This window comes from Nelumbo nucifera, chromosome 1 (genome assembly GCF_055504915.1).
Source record: "Nelumbo nucifera cultivar China Antique chromosome 1, China Antique-T2T, whole genome shotgun sequence".
Lineage (NCBI taxonomy): Eukaryota > Viridiplantae > Streptophyta > Magnoliopsida > Proteales > Nelumbonaceae > Nelumbo > Nelumbo nucifera.
Genome location: NC_142649.1, coordinates 134,151,169 through 134,167,320, shown reverse-complemented (window position 1 = coordinate 134,167,320; position 16,152 = coordinate 134,151,169). Strand labels below are relative to the sequence as shown.

The 16,152-nt window shown below is 40.0% G+C and overlaps 1 protein-coding gene across 4 annotated transcripts in view; it reads left to right on the top strand.

Annotated features, from left to right (window-relative positions):
- The window catches only part of SFR6 (sensitive to freezing 6), a 51,012-nt gene that overhangs the window by 15,966 nt on the left and 18,894 nt on the right, over window positions 1–16,152 (top strand). For 3 of the 4 annotated variants that reach the window (XM_010243687.3, XM_088894346.1, XM_088894347.1), the window contains exons 6-9: window positions 12,254–12,344; window positions 12,490–13,059; window positions 13,410–14,028; window positions 14,114–14,193. In XM_010243687.3, the coding sequence (XP_010241989.1) occupies window positions 12,254–12,344; window positions 12,490–13,059; window positions 13,410–14,028; window positions 14,114–14,193 (1,360 nt within the window). The remainder of the gene's footprint in view (window positions 1–12,253; window positions 12,345–12,489; window positions 13,060–13,409; window positions 14,029–14,113; window positions 14,194–16,152) is intronic. The other variant, XM_010243688.3, reaches the window with a different exon arrangement.

Below are 16,152 nucleotides of genomic sequence, written 5' to 3'. Positions count from 1 at the left end.
CACCAAGTCTTTCTTATCTTCCCTTCTAGTATCATTACTCCCCCTGTCTCCATTCGGCTTAGGTTTTGTTATACCAACTATAGCCGATTGGTCAATCCCAAGCTGTCTCAGCATTACATTCCTCCTACTCTCCTCTCCAGAGACAAAAGCATAGGTTTGAGAGAGTGTCACACCCTCCTTAGAAAGAATATGCTACCTAGCAATGTCAAATTCAGGGTTCAGCTCTGCCAAGAACTCAAAAACCCTATTCCTCTCTACCAGTTTGTGATAAGTCGCTGCATCATTTACACTTTCCCATACCACAGTTTCTAAGTGATCTATTTCCCGCCATAGGGTTTTCAGCATGGAGAAATACACAACAAGAGGTTTTTCTCCCCGTTTCATACTTATCACCTGATTTCTTAATTGATAGGCTCTGGCTTCATTTTGCTTCTGAGAGTAGGTTTCAGTCACTCCATCCCAAATCTCCTTAGCAGTATTAGCCCATAGGAAATTTTTTGCAATATGAGGTAACATAGAATTACACAGCCAAGACATTACCATGTAATTCTCTTGCACCCATCGGGAAGAGTCTGTATCAGGTTTCTTCTCCTTCCTAGTGAGATACCCTAATTTTCCACGGGCACCAATAGCCATCTTAGCTGATTGTGTCCACTCCAAATAATTTGTACCATCAAGTTTTACTGTACTAATGATCCCAAACCCAAAAATATCACTACTACCTCCAACACCCAGTCCCATAGTACCGGTAGATTTCATCTCAGTATTCCAACTCTCCATTTTACTTCAAGCAGTTCAACAGTAAGAAAAAAAAAAGATTGGAGACCTTCAAAAAATAATTTAATACCACATACATAGAAACCAATCCTTCCGGAAGAAGAAAACCCTAGATGGAGGGAAATCTCTCCTCCCCACGCCTCCCAACAGAGAGAAAAGTGAATCGATCACTCCGGGAGGCCTAGAAAAATTCAGAAACCAAACCGCCCTCTTTAGAAAATCAAAAGAAAACTAACAATACCTGGGCGCCCAAGATCAGATAAAAAACAAAGAGTCCAACTTTTCAGGGACTCTTCCCTGTACTCCAGTTCTTCCTGATTTTGATGCCGAACAGTAGATCACCTTCTTGATGTCTAGATCCCACCAAAAACTCCAAGAACTGGGCAATCTATAGCAGATCGATCAACCCTTTACTTCTTCATGCAGTAGGCTGATCTAGGGCTGCATGAGAATGCTTGAAGAAATTGAAAGGAATGGTAGGATCCATCGTATGGACGCCAAAACTGTTGCGGAATGGGTGGGCGAATTTCAAAAATTTCCTACCTTCCAACTGGGAATCGTATTCCCTGATTTTAGAATCAAAATTCAAGGATCCTACTTGAACCAAACCAAACCAGATTTGAACCAAAAGACAAGGAAGTGATTATATATGATCCAGAGAAGCAGCATCTCCCAAAGTTGGTGTTCACGCCCAAAGAAGATCCTAAGATCAGCTCCCACTGAAGATGACACAATGATGATGGAGCTGAACCAGCAGTGTTCGTCCCACGAACCAGGCTCTTCTGAAGAACTCGATGGAAGACTGTGAGCACCACACGAACAATCAAGAACTTTTCTTGATCTTCTCTAACTGAGAACTCGAATTGGCAGAAAAGGGTGGCGGCGGCTGCTAAAGGAGAATGCTAGAGAAGAAGATGGCGAACTGCTATTCTCTTCTATAGGGTTATCTAAGATCGTATCTCAAGAATGCAGAGTTGTTTGCTCAAACTCCTAGGGTTCGAATTCAAGTAAGTCGAATTAGGGTTTTCCTCCTCTTTCTTAATGATCAAGAAAACCTCCTAATCATATCAAGAGTTGCCCTTATCCAAATCTGTATTTGGATTAGGACTCTTCTTAGTCTTATCTGCAGATTAGATCAGCTTTTGGGCTTAACCTAATCTCAGATCCGCCCTCTTAAGTGACTGATCAGATCAGCCCAGATCGAAATGGGCTTTAGGCCCAATATGTATTTAGTGCTCAATAGTCTTCTAAACTGCTGCCTAGTTGGGCTTCTTTGTATGGCGTGAGACCCAAGCATTGATCTACACACCAGCCACATGGGTTCGGCCCAACCTCTGTTACAAGGCCTAGCCGAATTCACTGGAAAGCCCAGTGAACCCCCTGAGCCCATCACATGGACCCTATGGGCCCAACACTTACACTAAGTGGTCCCTGGGCCAAGCCATTTTATAAAAACCCAGGGACTGTGGGCAGATGCAAGATTAGCCCATCAGGTATCATCCTAAATGGCCTTACACTCAACCTCTCAACCCATAATGATCAAGCACTGCCCGGCAAGAGAGGACCTCTCCCTCGGCTGCAAGGAATAGTGCTGCACTCTCTACTCACATGGATTTTGGGAATTAAAACCATTTGCAAACATTTTGAAACCATACATATCTATATATATCATATATATAAATTTTGCAAAACAAATTCCAACGATTGAAATCAACTACCGACAGTTTGGTTTCCATCAGAGAGAGTGCATCCCCGATCATTACCTTTGTCCGACAAAGGGGCTGATCCCGTCACTATGATCACCCACTCAGATGAATTCTCAGACTGTCCCAACATACCGAGGTTTTGACCCCCGCTAAAGATTTCATTGATTGGCATATCAAAGACAGCCCGATCCGACACCTAGCGCAGTACCATAATCGGGTCTGGGGGTTAGGTGTAACTTTCTAGTTTTGCCCATCAATCTCCATGGTCCAGGGCAATACTGGAAATCTTGTCCGATTCAAGGGTTCAAGTAATCCTACACTGCATGTGCCTTGGGTCTCACCCTGGCGGCTGAGACAAGCCACCCCAACACTTGGCAGCACACCAGTGTCAGCCTTGGCAGGATAAATCTCCCCAGACTTATCCAATGGCTGTGAACATTTAAAACCAACACAAGTCTCATTAAGTGTCCAGTTTTAGGGTCTTACACAGAAGCATACCACACAACATGAATCAAACATGTACTTTATTTATTTACATTAAATATCAAAAGTACATCAAAACTGATTGAAGCTAAGGGCATACAAAAATTGTCCAACAGAAACCCTAGCCGATGCTCTGATACCTAGTAGAAATCTGCTGAATTAAAAAAATATGAAAGAAAGTAATTTCTTGAAGAGAGAAGGAAGAGAGAAGGAGAAGAAGAGAAGAAGAGAAGTTGAAAGAAAAGAGAGCAATAATCTGGCCGCCCCCTTCACTTAAAATTTATACTAAAATAATAGAACAATACAAAGACAACTATGCCCTTATAGGGCGGCAAAACATAAAACAGCATATATAACACTCAAAAAACATAATAAAATTTGGACTCACATAACTACTGTGGTCCCCATCTCCTATCTAACAACTAACATAAAACATCTACTTAGAAAAAACATCATAAAACTAATTAATCTTCAATAGTTCCCAAAATTATTTAAGTTAGTTTTTGAATCTTCACTTTGATGTCCAACCTCTCTTTTGAGCAAGCATTGTAGATCAAATTTTCCTCTAACAAATAAAATTACTGAATTTCCTTTTTCAAATTATTCACCCAGATGTGTCGGGTCCTACTACTATTATTGTAGAAGGAGGTTACAAATATTTTATTAGTTTCATTAATGATTTCTTGCATTATACTTGAATTTACTTGCTTTACTTATGGTATGAAGTTCCCAAAGTAATATAGGATTTCCAAAGAATGATTTTCACTCAATTTCATGTAGAAGTACAAATATTTCACTTAGAAAATGCTCGTGAGTATTTTAAAGATGATCAAAATCAATTTTTTTTTCTTAGTATGGTATTCATCAAAGTACATGTCCAAGAACTCCTCAATAGAATGGTATTGCTAAGTGGAAGAAGCGACATCTCCTTCAAGTGGCTCATGGTTTAATCTTGCATATGCATGTTCCAAAAAGATTTTGGGCTGATGTCGTGTTGACTGTTGACAATTGAGTTTCTTATCATCAGGATGCCCATATGTATTCTCAAGTTCAAGGCCCCATATTGGCTTTTGTTTCTTAAGCCCCCTGTGTTCTTCATTTCTGTTTGTACCTTTGGATGTCGATGTTTCATCCAGGATTCGTCCATATCTCGTTGTAAGCTTGATCCTTGTTCCATTCCTTGTATTTTTCTTGACTATCCCTTGGCCTAAAAGGGATATAAATGTTATGATCTTACTTCTCGGTGTACATTCATTTCTATGGACTTATCTTTTGTTGAGTCTCAACCCTTCTTTCCTGCTTCTCTTCAGGGGTAGAATAGTAGTTAAGAGCAAGGTTCAAAATTTTGATACGTAACGGCCGTATCGTATTGTGTGCTTCCCAATACGCCCCTACAGGAGGTGTTTCGGGGTCTAACCCGGTTCAGGGGGTAGATGGGCCTTAAATCGACCCCTCTGAACTAGGTTGGAAAAAAGCTGAAAAAAAGGGATGCGAGCTTCGATACGATCCTATACGCCTCTACTGGCATATCAGACCGTATCGATATTTTGAACCTTGGTCAAGAGGAGAAGCATGTTCTTCTTCCCTCGACTCTTGCTCCATCTAATGTTGTTCTTATCCCTCCTGTTGTTAATAGGAGCAACATACATCACCAGGTGAAGAGGTACTTGACACTACAATTCCTAAACCAATGGAAGGCAAACTTGAAGAGTCGTGCATATCCTGTTGAACCAAGTAATGCTCCCTTCCCTTGTGTGACCCTAGTTGTGATCTTGATTTTCCTAATGTTGTTCATAAAGGTACCCATTCATGCATTACTAAACATCCTATCAGTCACTTCACCACTTGTTCCAACTTGTCTCCCTCTTATTGTTCTTTTCTTTATGCTATTTCTAGTGTTCATAAAGGTAGCTTATACTTACTGTTTATGTGGATGGCATTATTATTACATGGAACTGGGAGGCAGGGATATAGAAGTTAAAGGGATTTCTCGGTGCCTAGTTTGAATTGAAAGATCTAGGCCCCTTAAAGTATTTCCTTGGAATTGAAGTTGCAAGGTCGGATAAAGGCATCTTTGGCCCCGTTTGGCATCATTTCGGAGAGTCGCTTGTGGCGATTCTCATGATTCTTCGGAGTAGAATTGCATTTGGATTTACTTGCTCTAGAGAATCCTTTAATTTTTGGATGGAATTTTTCACCCCAAAGCCCATTTTTCCGGGGTGATATTTTTTAGCTTCTCAGGATGAGAAATTTTCATCTGCTCATTCTTGCTATTTCCTTGATGCAATTACAAATACATGTGATCCTCAAACACATGAAAATAGGGGCTTTTTGGTCGTTTCTCCACAAAATATAACGTGGAATGTGAAAGGCCCCGAAGCCCCTGTTTCTCTTTTCCTCATCTTCGCTCAATGGGCCTCTGTACTCTCCTCTTCTAAACAATGCAAAAGAGAAGGTCCTATTCTCAGATAAGAATAGAGACCTTGTATCCAAAATCTGTACTCTCCACCTTCTAAATGATGCAAATGATGCAAAATGGTCCTCTGTACTCTCCACTTTCCTCCCCTCCTCAATTCCTTATATCTGAAATCTGAAAGCCCTGGTAATCATCTCCAACAACAACTCCACTTCCCAGAAACCCTAGTCCATCACTTTTCTTTATCAAGGAATTAGGATTAAAGAAGCCCAATTTGTTGAGTACTGTCACTGCTCATCTGTTGAATACTCACACCAAGAGGCTTGTTCAAAAGTATAGGTTCTTGAAGAGCTTAGGGTTTTTGAATGAGTAGTCTACTTGAGTTTGTGCACGGCGATCTTCGATTTAAGCATTGAAAATGACCTTAGGCCAAAGATTGATTTCTTTGTGAATGAGATGAAGAGAGATTTTGAAAAATCGAATGTGTGTCTGTAATGTTTGGATTTGAAGGAGAGAAGAACAGTATAAGCTTCATTACAGAGGATGCTATTATCGAAGATTTTATGCAAAATGCTAGTGAAATTCAGTACGGAATTACTCATTTATTCTTCATCACTTGACTCTTTCTCATTTTAGTTTTACCTAGTCCAATTCAGATACCTGAATTTGGGAATTATTAATTGGAAAATAGTGTTTATAAAGGTTAGCGATCAACAAAAAAAGATCTCACAGAAGACCTTATCCTTTTGAGAAGAAAAATGTTCCTTTTATTTATTTATTTTTATGTTTTGCATGCTGAACATTTGATCAAAGAAGACATGTTAAACATGGATTTCAAACATTTGGACCAAACTAAAGGTGAGTTTTCTTTCAACACATTTGTCCAAATCGTTCTGGATGTTTTGTAAATGGTTTTTTTTTTTGATTTTTCAAATAGTTGAAATAGGGATTTTCTAAATCATTATGTTATCACAAATCCCATATGCGATTTGCATTTTTTGGGCATTGGATGTTGAAGAAAAAGGAGTTCAAACTTGGTTTCCAAATTGTTTTCAACAGCCACGTAGTTCAGACCTGGTTTTCAAATTATAGCTAGGATCAAATGTTATAAAAGTTTTACTTGATTTTATTATAATTTGAATCCCATCATTTAAAGGCAATAGAGTACCATGTAACTTCATTTGAACTTATATTTATTAGAATTGCTATGGTTTTGTATATCAATCATCTAGAGAATTGATTCCATGAAATTGGTTGTTGTCAAACGTGATTCTATTTCTGAGAAACATGGCCTTTATTTCTCAGAGGAAGTACATCCTAGATCTTTTTCTTGACATTGGTAAACTTGGAGCCAAACCAGTTGATACTCCAATTGATGTTAATCATAAACTTGGGGAAGAAGGTAGTGAGCCCCTCTCTGATGTGAGACAGTTTCAACGGCTTGTTGGGAGATTTTTATTCTTGTTTAGTACATACTTGATATTGCCTATGTGGCGGGGGTGCTTAGCCAATATATGCATGCTCCCAAAACCACTCATCTTGTTGCAACAGAGAGGGTTCTTAGGTGCCTGAAGAAGTTCCTTAGTAGAGTACTAGAGTTATTCTCTTCTCCAAGCATGGTTATTTAAGGGTAGAAACTTTTATGGATGCTGATTGGGCAGGTTCGATTGACGATAGAAGATCTGTCACAAGTTGTTGTGCCTTTATTGGAGATAATTTGGTAACTTGGAGAAGTAAAAAGCAAGCTGTGGTTGTCAGTTTGGAGGCTGAGTATAGAGCCATGGCACATGGCGCAGCTGAAATGTTATGGTTGAAGAATATGTTTATGGAGTTGGGAGTTGAAGTTCAACATCTGATGTCATTGTATTGTGATAATAAGGCAGCGACTAATATTGCCCACAATCCTGTGATGTATGAGAGGACAAAACATATTGAAGTGGGTAAGCATTTCATTCATGAGAAGATTGAAGATGGTGAAGTCTGCATTCCATATGTTAATTCTACGGATCAATTGGGTAATATCTTCACTAGGGGTGTTACTAGTACCTGACATGTTGATATTTGTACCAAGTTGGGAATGATTGATATATACAGCCCAACTTGAGGGGGAGTGTTGTTAGGGCTGCTGTTAGGCTCTTATTAGACTGCTATTATTATCTTTTCTTTGTTAAGTTGTAACCAAGAGTAACGTTGTAATTTTCTCTTTTCTTTAAACACCCTAATATGTAAGTCAGTGAGGTAGCCGCCATTGACACTTTTCCAGCAAACATTCTTTCTTCTTCTCTGCTGTTTCTCCTCCTCCCTTCCTCTCTTTACTTCTAGAGGTTGCAACGCATGTCATGATCATCATCTTTGTCTAAGCCTTGTCCCAACTATATGGGATTGGCTACATGAATCCTGTTTTTCCATTCACTTCTATTCAGTGCCATTTCTATTGTTAATCTATAGGCATTTAAATCATTTCTTACTTCCACCCAAGTCCTTTTTAGTTGCAACCCATGTACATAATAGAAATATGGATTACTAATGGATGTGGGTGGTCGGTGGATAGGTTGGCCTTCAACTGTCATCCAACCCAACCCAACCCATCCATTTACCACCTCTAAAGACAACTTTTCCTTGTTTACCCCTTGTCTTGCAAGTCAGTCAGCAACAACCTTTGTAGCTCTATACATCAATATCCAAATCACTCTCATTTCTCTAGTCGACTGCTTAGCTTGTGTTAAGGTATGCCAATGTTGCCATTTGCACAGAATATCCTTAGTTTTGGGATCTCCTTCAACTATTATATTGTCCGGGTTTAACCTCTCACAACTCTTCAGACCTTGTAGTACAGCTTGTAACTCTGCTCTTGTGGAGTCTCCTCCAATTGGACCTAAAAATAGAGCAGTAAAAGATCCCGAGTTGTCTATACTCTAACAACTCCACCAATAGGGTTTACCCATGCTACAGCCTTCAAAATTGAGTTTGACATGGTTCAAAGGTGGTCGACACCATTCCCATATTATGTTTGGCCTTGAAGATGAGTATCCTGTCATGTATTCCCATTTTCTCAAAATATCATCCATGGAGAAAGGCTCAAAGATCCTTAATGTCTCCACCCAACTTGTCACCCTCAAAAAGTTAGATTCAATGATAGCCTCCTTGTTCTTGTAACTCATTAAAAACTCTGTTATTTCTTTCCTCCCAAATAGATCATAAAGTAGGTGCCCTAGTGCATCTCCAAAGTAGCTTACCCCTCCTTGTCTTTGAACTATAGAAGTTTACTTTGAACAAAGATTCAATGTACCCTGGGGGAAGATACCCACTACCAAAGAAAGAAGAGATAACCCCAAATATTCAAGGTCTCAGATTGGCTAAACAATGGGGACTGCAACAACTAGATGTGGACGGAGATTCCAATCTGGTAATAGGCTGGCAGCAAACAAGAAGCTTGGCAACTTGGGCCTTCAGACAGCATATAAGAGAGATTATGTGTCTAGCAAGGGAGCTTGGGGTGCAGGTTAAATGGACTAGAAGATCACCGAATGGAATGGCTGACACTTTAGCAAAGCAAGGAGTCAACAGGGAGGCTTTGTTTTGGGCTTGTTTGTAATTCTGTTTCGTTTAAGGGCTCACCATCAGACCATCTTTTTGGGTGGTGACAGTCGTACTCTTTAATTAATTAATGAAGTTACCATTTCCTATAAAAAGAGATAGGCCCAAATACTGGAATTATAACTGCATGAGATTAGTAGATGCAATTTAGATTTCTTACTTGCTTCACAAAGAGAACATATGTGCGGTGGGATGCACCAGTTATGACTCCTCTTTTGCAAATTATTGATCTTCAAATGGCAAACCTCCCAACAAAAAGCCCTAATTTATGTTCTGTTTCCAGTTTTTTGTTAAGCCACTTGTTTTATATATATTGTTCACAAACTTCATTACAGGATCTGCACATGGTTGCATACTTGCATTTCATGGACTCTTTTGAGGCCACCTGGTAAACTTTATAGGCTTTGGTATTCTTCTCCCTGTCCTAATAAAGATATTTCTAGCCTTATTTAATTTGCCCATATCTCTTGTGTCTCAACAGTTATGCTTTATGTTCACTAACTTCTTCAATATGTTTCTCATGGCCAAAATGTTCCATATTTTTGTCCATCCCCTTTTGTTGTGCTTCACCTTTACTAAATCTGAGTTGCAATGTTTTTAAATCTGACCCAGAGGCTGACCTATTTTTTCCTCTAGGTGGCGGGCCAGAAGTTCAATCATTCTGTGTATATATTATTTTATTTTTTTATTTAATTTTTTATATAAATTAAAAAGGGCAAATTTCTTAAACTACCCCTAAGGTTTAAGAAATTGACTAACTATACCCTTACTATTGTAGTGTTCTTTAAAGTATAAAGTACCCCTATTGTTTTTGACAATTGTTGCACAACTCCCTTCCCGTTAACTCTCCATCATAGATCGTTTGCTTGTGACTTCACATGTTTGATTTAATGTTAAACTATACCCAAAATATCCTTTAATGGTCGGAAATGCCCTTTTCACATACGTCGGAGTTCCGAACGTCGTATGCAATAGACCATCCGGGTTCAAATGCTTGGAGAACACGCTAAGCCTAAAATTTGTAACCTTTAGATTTCTTTCTTCGTTGAGTAGGAGATTCTCAAGATTTAGATCCTGGTGGTATACACTATAGCTCTGGTAGAAATCAACGACGGAGATAAGTTGCTGGAAGTAAGCGCGTGCAACGTCTTCCTTCAGTCGACCCTTTGCAACCTTGCAGAAAAGCTCATCGCCTCGGACAAGCTCCATGGCGAAGTAGATCTTGGACTTGCTAGCGTGGACTTCATTGAGCTCGACAATGTTGGGATGCTTCACCGTCTTCATTATCGAAATCTCCTGCTTCACCTGTTCCATCATTCCAACCTTGATCACCTTTTCCTTCCCAACAACCTTCATTGCCATGTTGGGATGAATCCCTTGTATAGTGCCATTGGCTCCTCTGCCCTCATTGTCTTCAATGCGTATTAGTACATCGGAGTAAGGCACTACCGTCCTTGCCTCCAAGGGCGAAGAGCTCAGTTTGAAGGCTTTGGAGCTGCTTGGAGAGCTCTAGTTTGGGAATGAACCCCAAATCTTTTTCTCATGACCATTGCCATGTAGACATTGTGCTAATCGAACAACACAACTACCGCTCAGATTCCCCTCTCTTGGATTTCGATATCTGCCTCAACGAAAGCTTTCGACCAGATTTATCCATTATTATTTCATTTTGTTGATTTTAGTTTGTGGATTTTGATTTTTGGTAGAAATTCTTGATTGAGAGGGCAAATCATCTCTTCACTTGCTTGTTAAAGCTTTTGATTTTGTACTTGTTGTTTATGAAGGTTTCTGCAACTTATCTCTAGTTCGTTTTCTTCTCTCTCTCTCGCTCTCTCTCCTTATTTTCTTAATTTTGGTTGTGGAGTCTAATTTTGGTGGAAATATTGAAGGTGGATCTTAAACTTAAGATTTGTAGAGTACTGCAAAGTACTATGCAAGATAACTCTCCAAACTTGTGATTCCCTCCTGGTTCGACATTCTTGTGAAGGCATCGATTACGCTCTTGTAGTTGCACCGTTGGGCGGGGGAAGGCGGCCATCGGCCTGCATTTGAACTATGGCAACGTCGGTTGGGTTGCCGACGACCGCACCAATTTCGTTGGATATCAAGCCAGCCACTATCTTGCGCACGAGGGGCATACTGCCCAAATTAGGGTCAGACCATTTTTGCTTCATGGCATCGTAGAGACCCATACACATGGTGGAGTATAGTGTTTGCCGTAGGACGGAAGCCGGAATGCCATAGAAGAGGGGAGTGACGCCTTTTGTTTGAACAATCCAAATCCCGACGGAGATAGGGCCGTGTGAACAGACCCATTCAAGGCTAGCAATATTGGCATCTATGTTTCTAAATTCTAATTTGGAGAGACGACGGTGATGACTCACCGTCGCACCATCGAACAGAAGTTGTAGTGGTTGTCATTGTAGGTGACGATGTTCTTCTCCACTCCAGCAACGATGTATGTTCTTCTCTACTCAGGAACATCTCTACGTCTGTTGTGTTATAAATATAGGGTCAAAATAGTAATTTACTATTTGGTGCCCTTTCTTAACATAAGGGCAAAAACGACTTTTCGTGTCTCCGTTACGATTTAATGATGGCGACAATTGTTAGAAACAGTATGGGTACTTTAAGACAATACTGAAATAGTAGGGGTATAGTTAGTCAATTTCCTAAACCTTAGGGGTAGTTTAAGAAATTTGCCCAATTAAAAAAAAGCTAAAAATTGAAATTTGAGGCCAAAAAGGGTATTTTTGGGCAAAATTGCATAGATCATGAAAAAGTTACCCAAAATCTAAAAAATAATCGCTTGATCTGATTACTGAGTCTAAAGTTATGGCCTTCGGAAGTTTTCACATATATTGTAATTTGTAACCTGTGACCTGTTGATTGGGTCAAGTGGGTAGACGGTTCAACCACCCAGTTCAGTGGGTTACTGACTAAGTCTTTTTTTTTCTTCTTGAACAAGGACTCTTTTGGGGTTAACCTGAACTGGAATCATGACAGGGTGACTGGTTGAATGGTCTCCCACTGGCTGGGTCAATGACAGGTTGGAAAGACTGCTGAGTTGTATGTACATTTTTTACTTGTTTGTGGCCATTAATGTATTTTATCATTGAAGTGCTTGCATTCCAGAGATTCTTTTGGGGTATTTCTGTAGTATGGGATTTTAATTTTGATTGTTATAATATGTCTTCAGTTGGTGCTTCTTTTCATATTTCTTTCTTGTAAGTTCTAAAATATTTCATTTTTGTTTTACTTTTTCCACACTCAGTATAGGTGGGTTTCCTCGAATTCAAGTAGCTCTGCAAACTCAAAATCAGCTTTTGAGGAAAAGTTTCTTTCACAGCAGCCTCAAACTTCAGGTGTGTTGCAAATTTGCAAATTCTCCCAGGCGTTCAGAATTAACATGCCTGAATGTTATTGAGATGGATATACTATATTTAGAGTACAAATTCTTATCCTACCTTTTGGACATGCATAATGTCTTTTGGACATGCTATGTTTCAGCTAGGTGGCCAAATTTTCTTTGCGTTTGTTCCGTTTTCTCCTCGGGATCTGTTCAACTTCACTGGTCTCAGTGGCCTCCCAACCAGACTGGTGCAGCATCAAAGTGGTTTTCCACAAGCAAAGGATTGCTAGGAGCTGGGCCTAGTGGTATCATGGCTGCTGATGCTATCATTACTGAAGCAGGTACAATGCATGTAGCTGGTGTTCCAATTGTAAACCCATCTACTGTTGTTGTTTGGGAAGTTACACCAGGCCCTGGGAATGGAATTCAGGCAACTCCAAAAACAACTACCACTAATGGGGTCCCACCATCAGTAAACCCCCCTAGCTGGGCAGGTTTTGCCCCTCTGGCTGCATATTTATTCAGTTGGCAAGAGTATTTGGGATCTGAAGGAACGTTAAAGGATACAGTGTCACTTCATTGTTCGCCAGTTTCGAACTTTTCTGCGTATGTGAGTCCTGAAGCAGCATCTCAGTCATCAGCAACCACCACATGGGGTTCTGGAGTAACTGCAGTTGCTTTTGATCCAACACGGGGCGGGTCTGTCATAACTGTTGTGATTGTTGAAGGTACTTGTATCCTAACTTGGAGAAAAACTTCTATATTGTTATTCTTATACATTAACCTGCAGTGCATCCTTTTCTAGCAGTGTGTTATGTTTGCATTTTATCTGTTTATGTGCACAGTTCTCTATGTAGTGAGTCAGAAATTCAGTTGTCGTTGCCTTAGACCTCTTTATAGATTAGGCCCTGTGCAGTAAAAAAGGTCTCTTTTGAAGAAAACTTACATGGTAGAGTCATCCAAATCATAAATTGCTTCTCATTTTCTTCACAATAATGGGTTCCTGTACTAGATTGCACCCATGTTTGCTTCTTTTATGTGATACTGAGCTAAGAAATAAGGGATGGCACTTTTTCAGGGCAGTACATGTCCCCTTATGATCCCGATGAGGGCCCATCAATCACAGGATGGAGAGTGCAGCGCTGGGAATCATCTCTCCAAGCTGTTGTCCTTCATCCAATATTTGGTAACCCCACATCCAGTTTTGGTGGGCAGGCACCAATGCAAACTGTTTGGCTGACTAGAGTTAATAAAAGCATTCCACCAACAAGTGATTTTAAAAGTCCATCAGCCGGTCAATCAGGACCAACCCCCAACGAACGAAGTACACCTGATTCCTCGGTTGATAAAGGAAACAGGGTTTATTTTGATCCCTTTGATCTGCCTAGTGATATTCGAACTCTAGCTCGAATTGTTTATTCTGCTCATGGTGGTGAGGTTGCTGTAGCTTTTCTCCGGGGTGGGGTCCACATATTTTCTGGGGCAAGCTTCACTGAAGTTGATAACTACATTGTTAATGTTGGCTCTGCAATTGCTACACCTGCTTTCTCTTCTACTAGCTGCTGTTTAGCTACTGTTTGGCATGATAACAACAAGGACCGAACTATTTTGAAGATAATCCGTGTTCTTCCTCCTGCTGTTCCTAGTAGTCAAGTGAAGGTTAATGCAGCAACCTGGGAGCGTGCGATTGCAGACAGGTGCCCCAACAATTGAGTAACAAGATTGAGGAGGCATTTATTATTGTATACCTATGCTTATTAAATTCTTGTTTTGCTGGAGCAGGTTTTGGTGGAGCCTTTTGGTTGGAGTTGATTGGTGGGATGCAGTTGGCTGTACACAGAGTGCTGCAGAAGATGGTATTGGTAAGGAAAAAAATTTGAGGATGAATTTAGGGTTTTGATATCTGTAGACAGTATATATTGGGTTGGTTTTCTGTTTTGCAAAATATCCTTTCCTTTTAACCATTGCCAATCATGTCTACAAAATGTGAAGGTCATGTGAAGTATATTGGTGTCTTATAATTTGAATTGGATACATGTCAATTGAGTTGGGGATATCTGAATCCTGTCCAGCTACTACTAGAAGAAATCACTAATTGCAGATTTAGTCGAGTTTCTTGTGAAAGGAAAGAGGGGGAAGATGAAGATTTCAGCAATAGAGAAGAAAGGAGAAGAAGAAAAGAGTAGGAAGTCCAACCAGGATTGTAAAATTAACCCTAGCCGCCTACCTCTCATTATATTTATACTTAAGGATGAGATATTACAAGGATGCCCTTAGTAGGCGGCTACTAATATAGATGAACAGTCACAACTTAAAAAAACATAAACTAATGGGCCTAAAGCCCAACAACTTCCTAACTAAATAAAAAACAACTCGGACCAACTCAACACTCCCCCTCAAGTTGGGAGTAAATGTCACATTCCTAACTTGCGTAGATCATGCTCTAGCTTGTTCTTTGCAACACCTTTTGTGAGAACATCAGATTCTTTGCAACACCTTTTGTGAGAACATCAGCGAGCTGCAGATCAGAAGCAATGTATGGAAGACAAACTTCTCCAGAAGTTACCCTTTCTCTGATAAAATGTCTATCCACTTCAATGTGCTTAGTTCGATCATGTTGAACTGGGTTATGGGCAATGTTAATTGTTGCTTGGTTATCACAGTATAACATCATAGGTTCTTCTGCCTGTACACCAATTTTTTCTAACAGGGAATGGATCCAGAGAAGTTCTGAAACTCCATGTGCCATGGCCCTGTATTCGGCTTCAGCACTTGATCTTGCCACCACTGTTTGTTTCTTACTCTTCCATGAGACAAGATTACCCCCAACAAGGGTGCACACTCCTGAAGTTGATCTCCTGTCATCAAGGCATCAAGCCTATAAGCCTCTAGTTTCAACTGTCCATGATCAGTAAACAATATGCCTTTGCCCGGGTGTCCCTTCAGATAAGCAAGAATCTTGTCAACTGCTTCCCAATGCTGGACTCGTGGAGCATGCATGTATTGATTTACTACACTTACTGCATAGGAAATGTTTGGTCTTGTCATACACAACTATAGCAGCCGACCCACAAGTCTTTGATATCTCCCAATGTTCTTTACTAGTTCACCTTCTGATACATTGATTTTATGGTTCTGATTAATATGGGTGCTGATTGCCTTTGTTCCAAACTTCCCTGTCTCTTGAAGAAGATCCAAGACATACTTCATTTGAGAGATAAAAATTCCATGTTTTGATCTTGCAACTTCAATGCCTAAGAAGTATCTCAGTTCTCCAAGATCCTTAATTTCAAATTCTTTATGTAGGTTCCTTTTCAGACTATCAATCTCACTCAGATCATTCCCGGTGACAACAATATCATCCACATAAACGTCTAGGACTGACACCAAAGATCCCTTTCGCTTCACAAACAAGGTGTGATCGGATTGAGTCTGAGTGTAGCCAAAAGCAATCAAGGCCTTTCTAAATCTATCAAACCATGCTCTGGGAGATTGTTTCAAGCCATAAAGTGACTTCTTAAGCCTGCATACCTTTCCCTTTTCAGTATCATTGTAAAAGCCAGCAGGAAGATCCATATACACTCCTTTCAGATCCCCATTTAGGAATGCATTCTTCACATCAAGTTGAAACAAGGGCCAAGAGTATGAGGCAACAAGAGAAAGAAGTATCCGAACAGATGTCATCTTTGCAACTGGTGCAAAGGTCTCTAAGTAATCAATGCCATAGGTCTGTGTGTACCCTTTTGCAACAAGTCTTGCCTTGTACCTTTCTATTCTTCCATCTGCCTTATATTTTACTGTGTAAATCCATCTGCATCCAG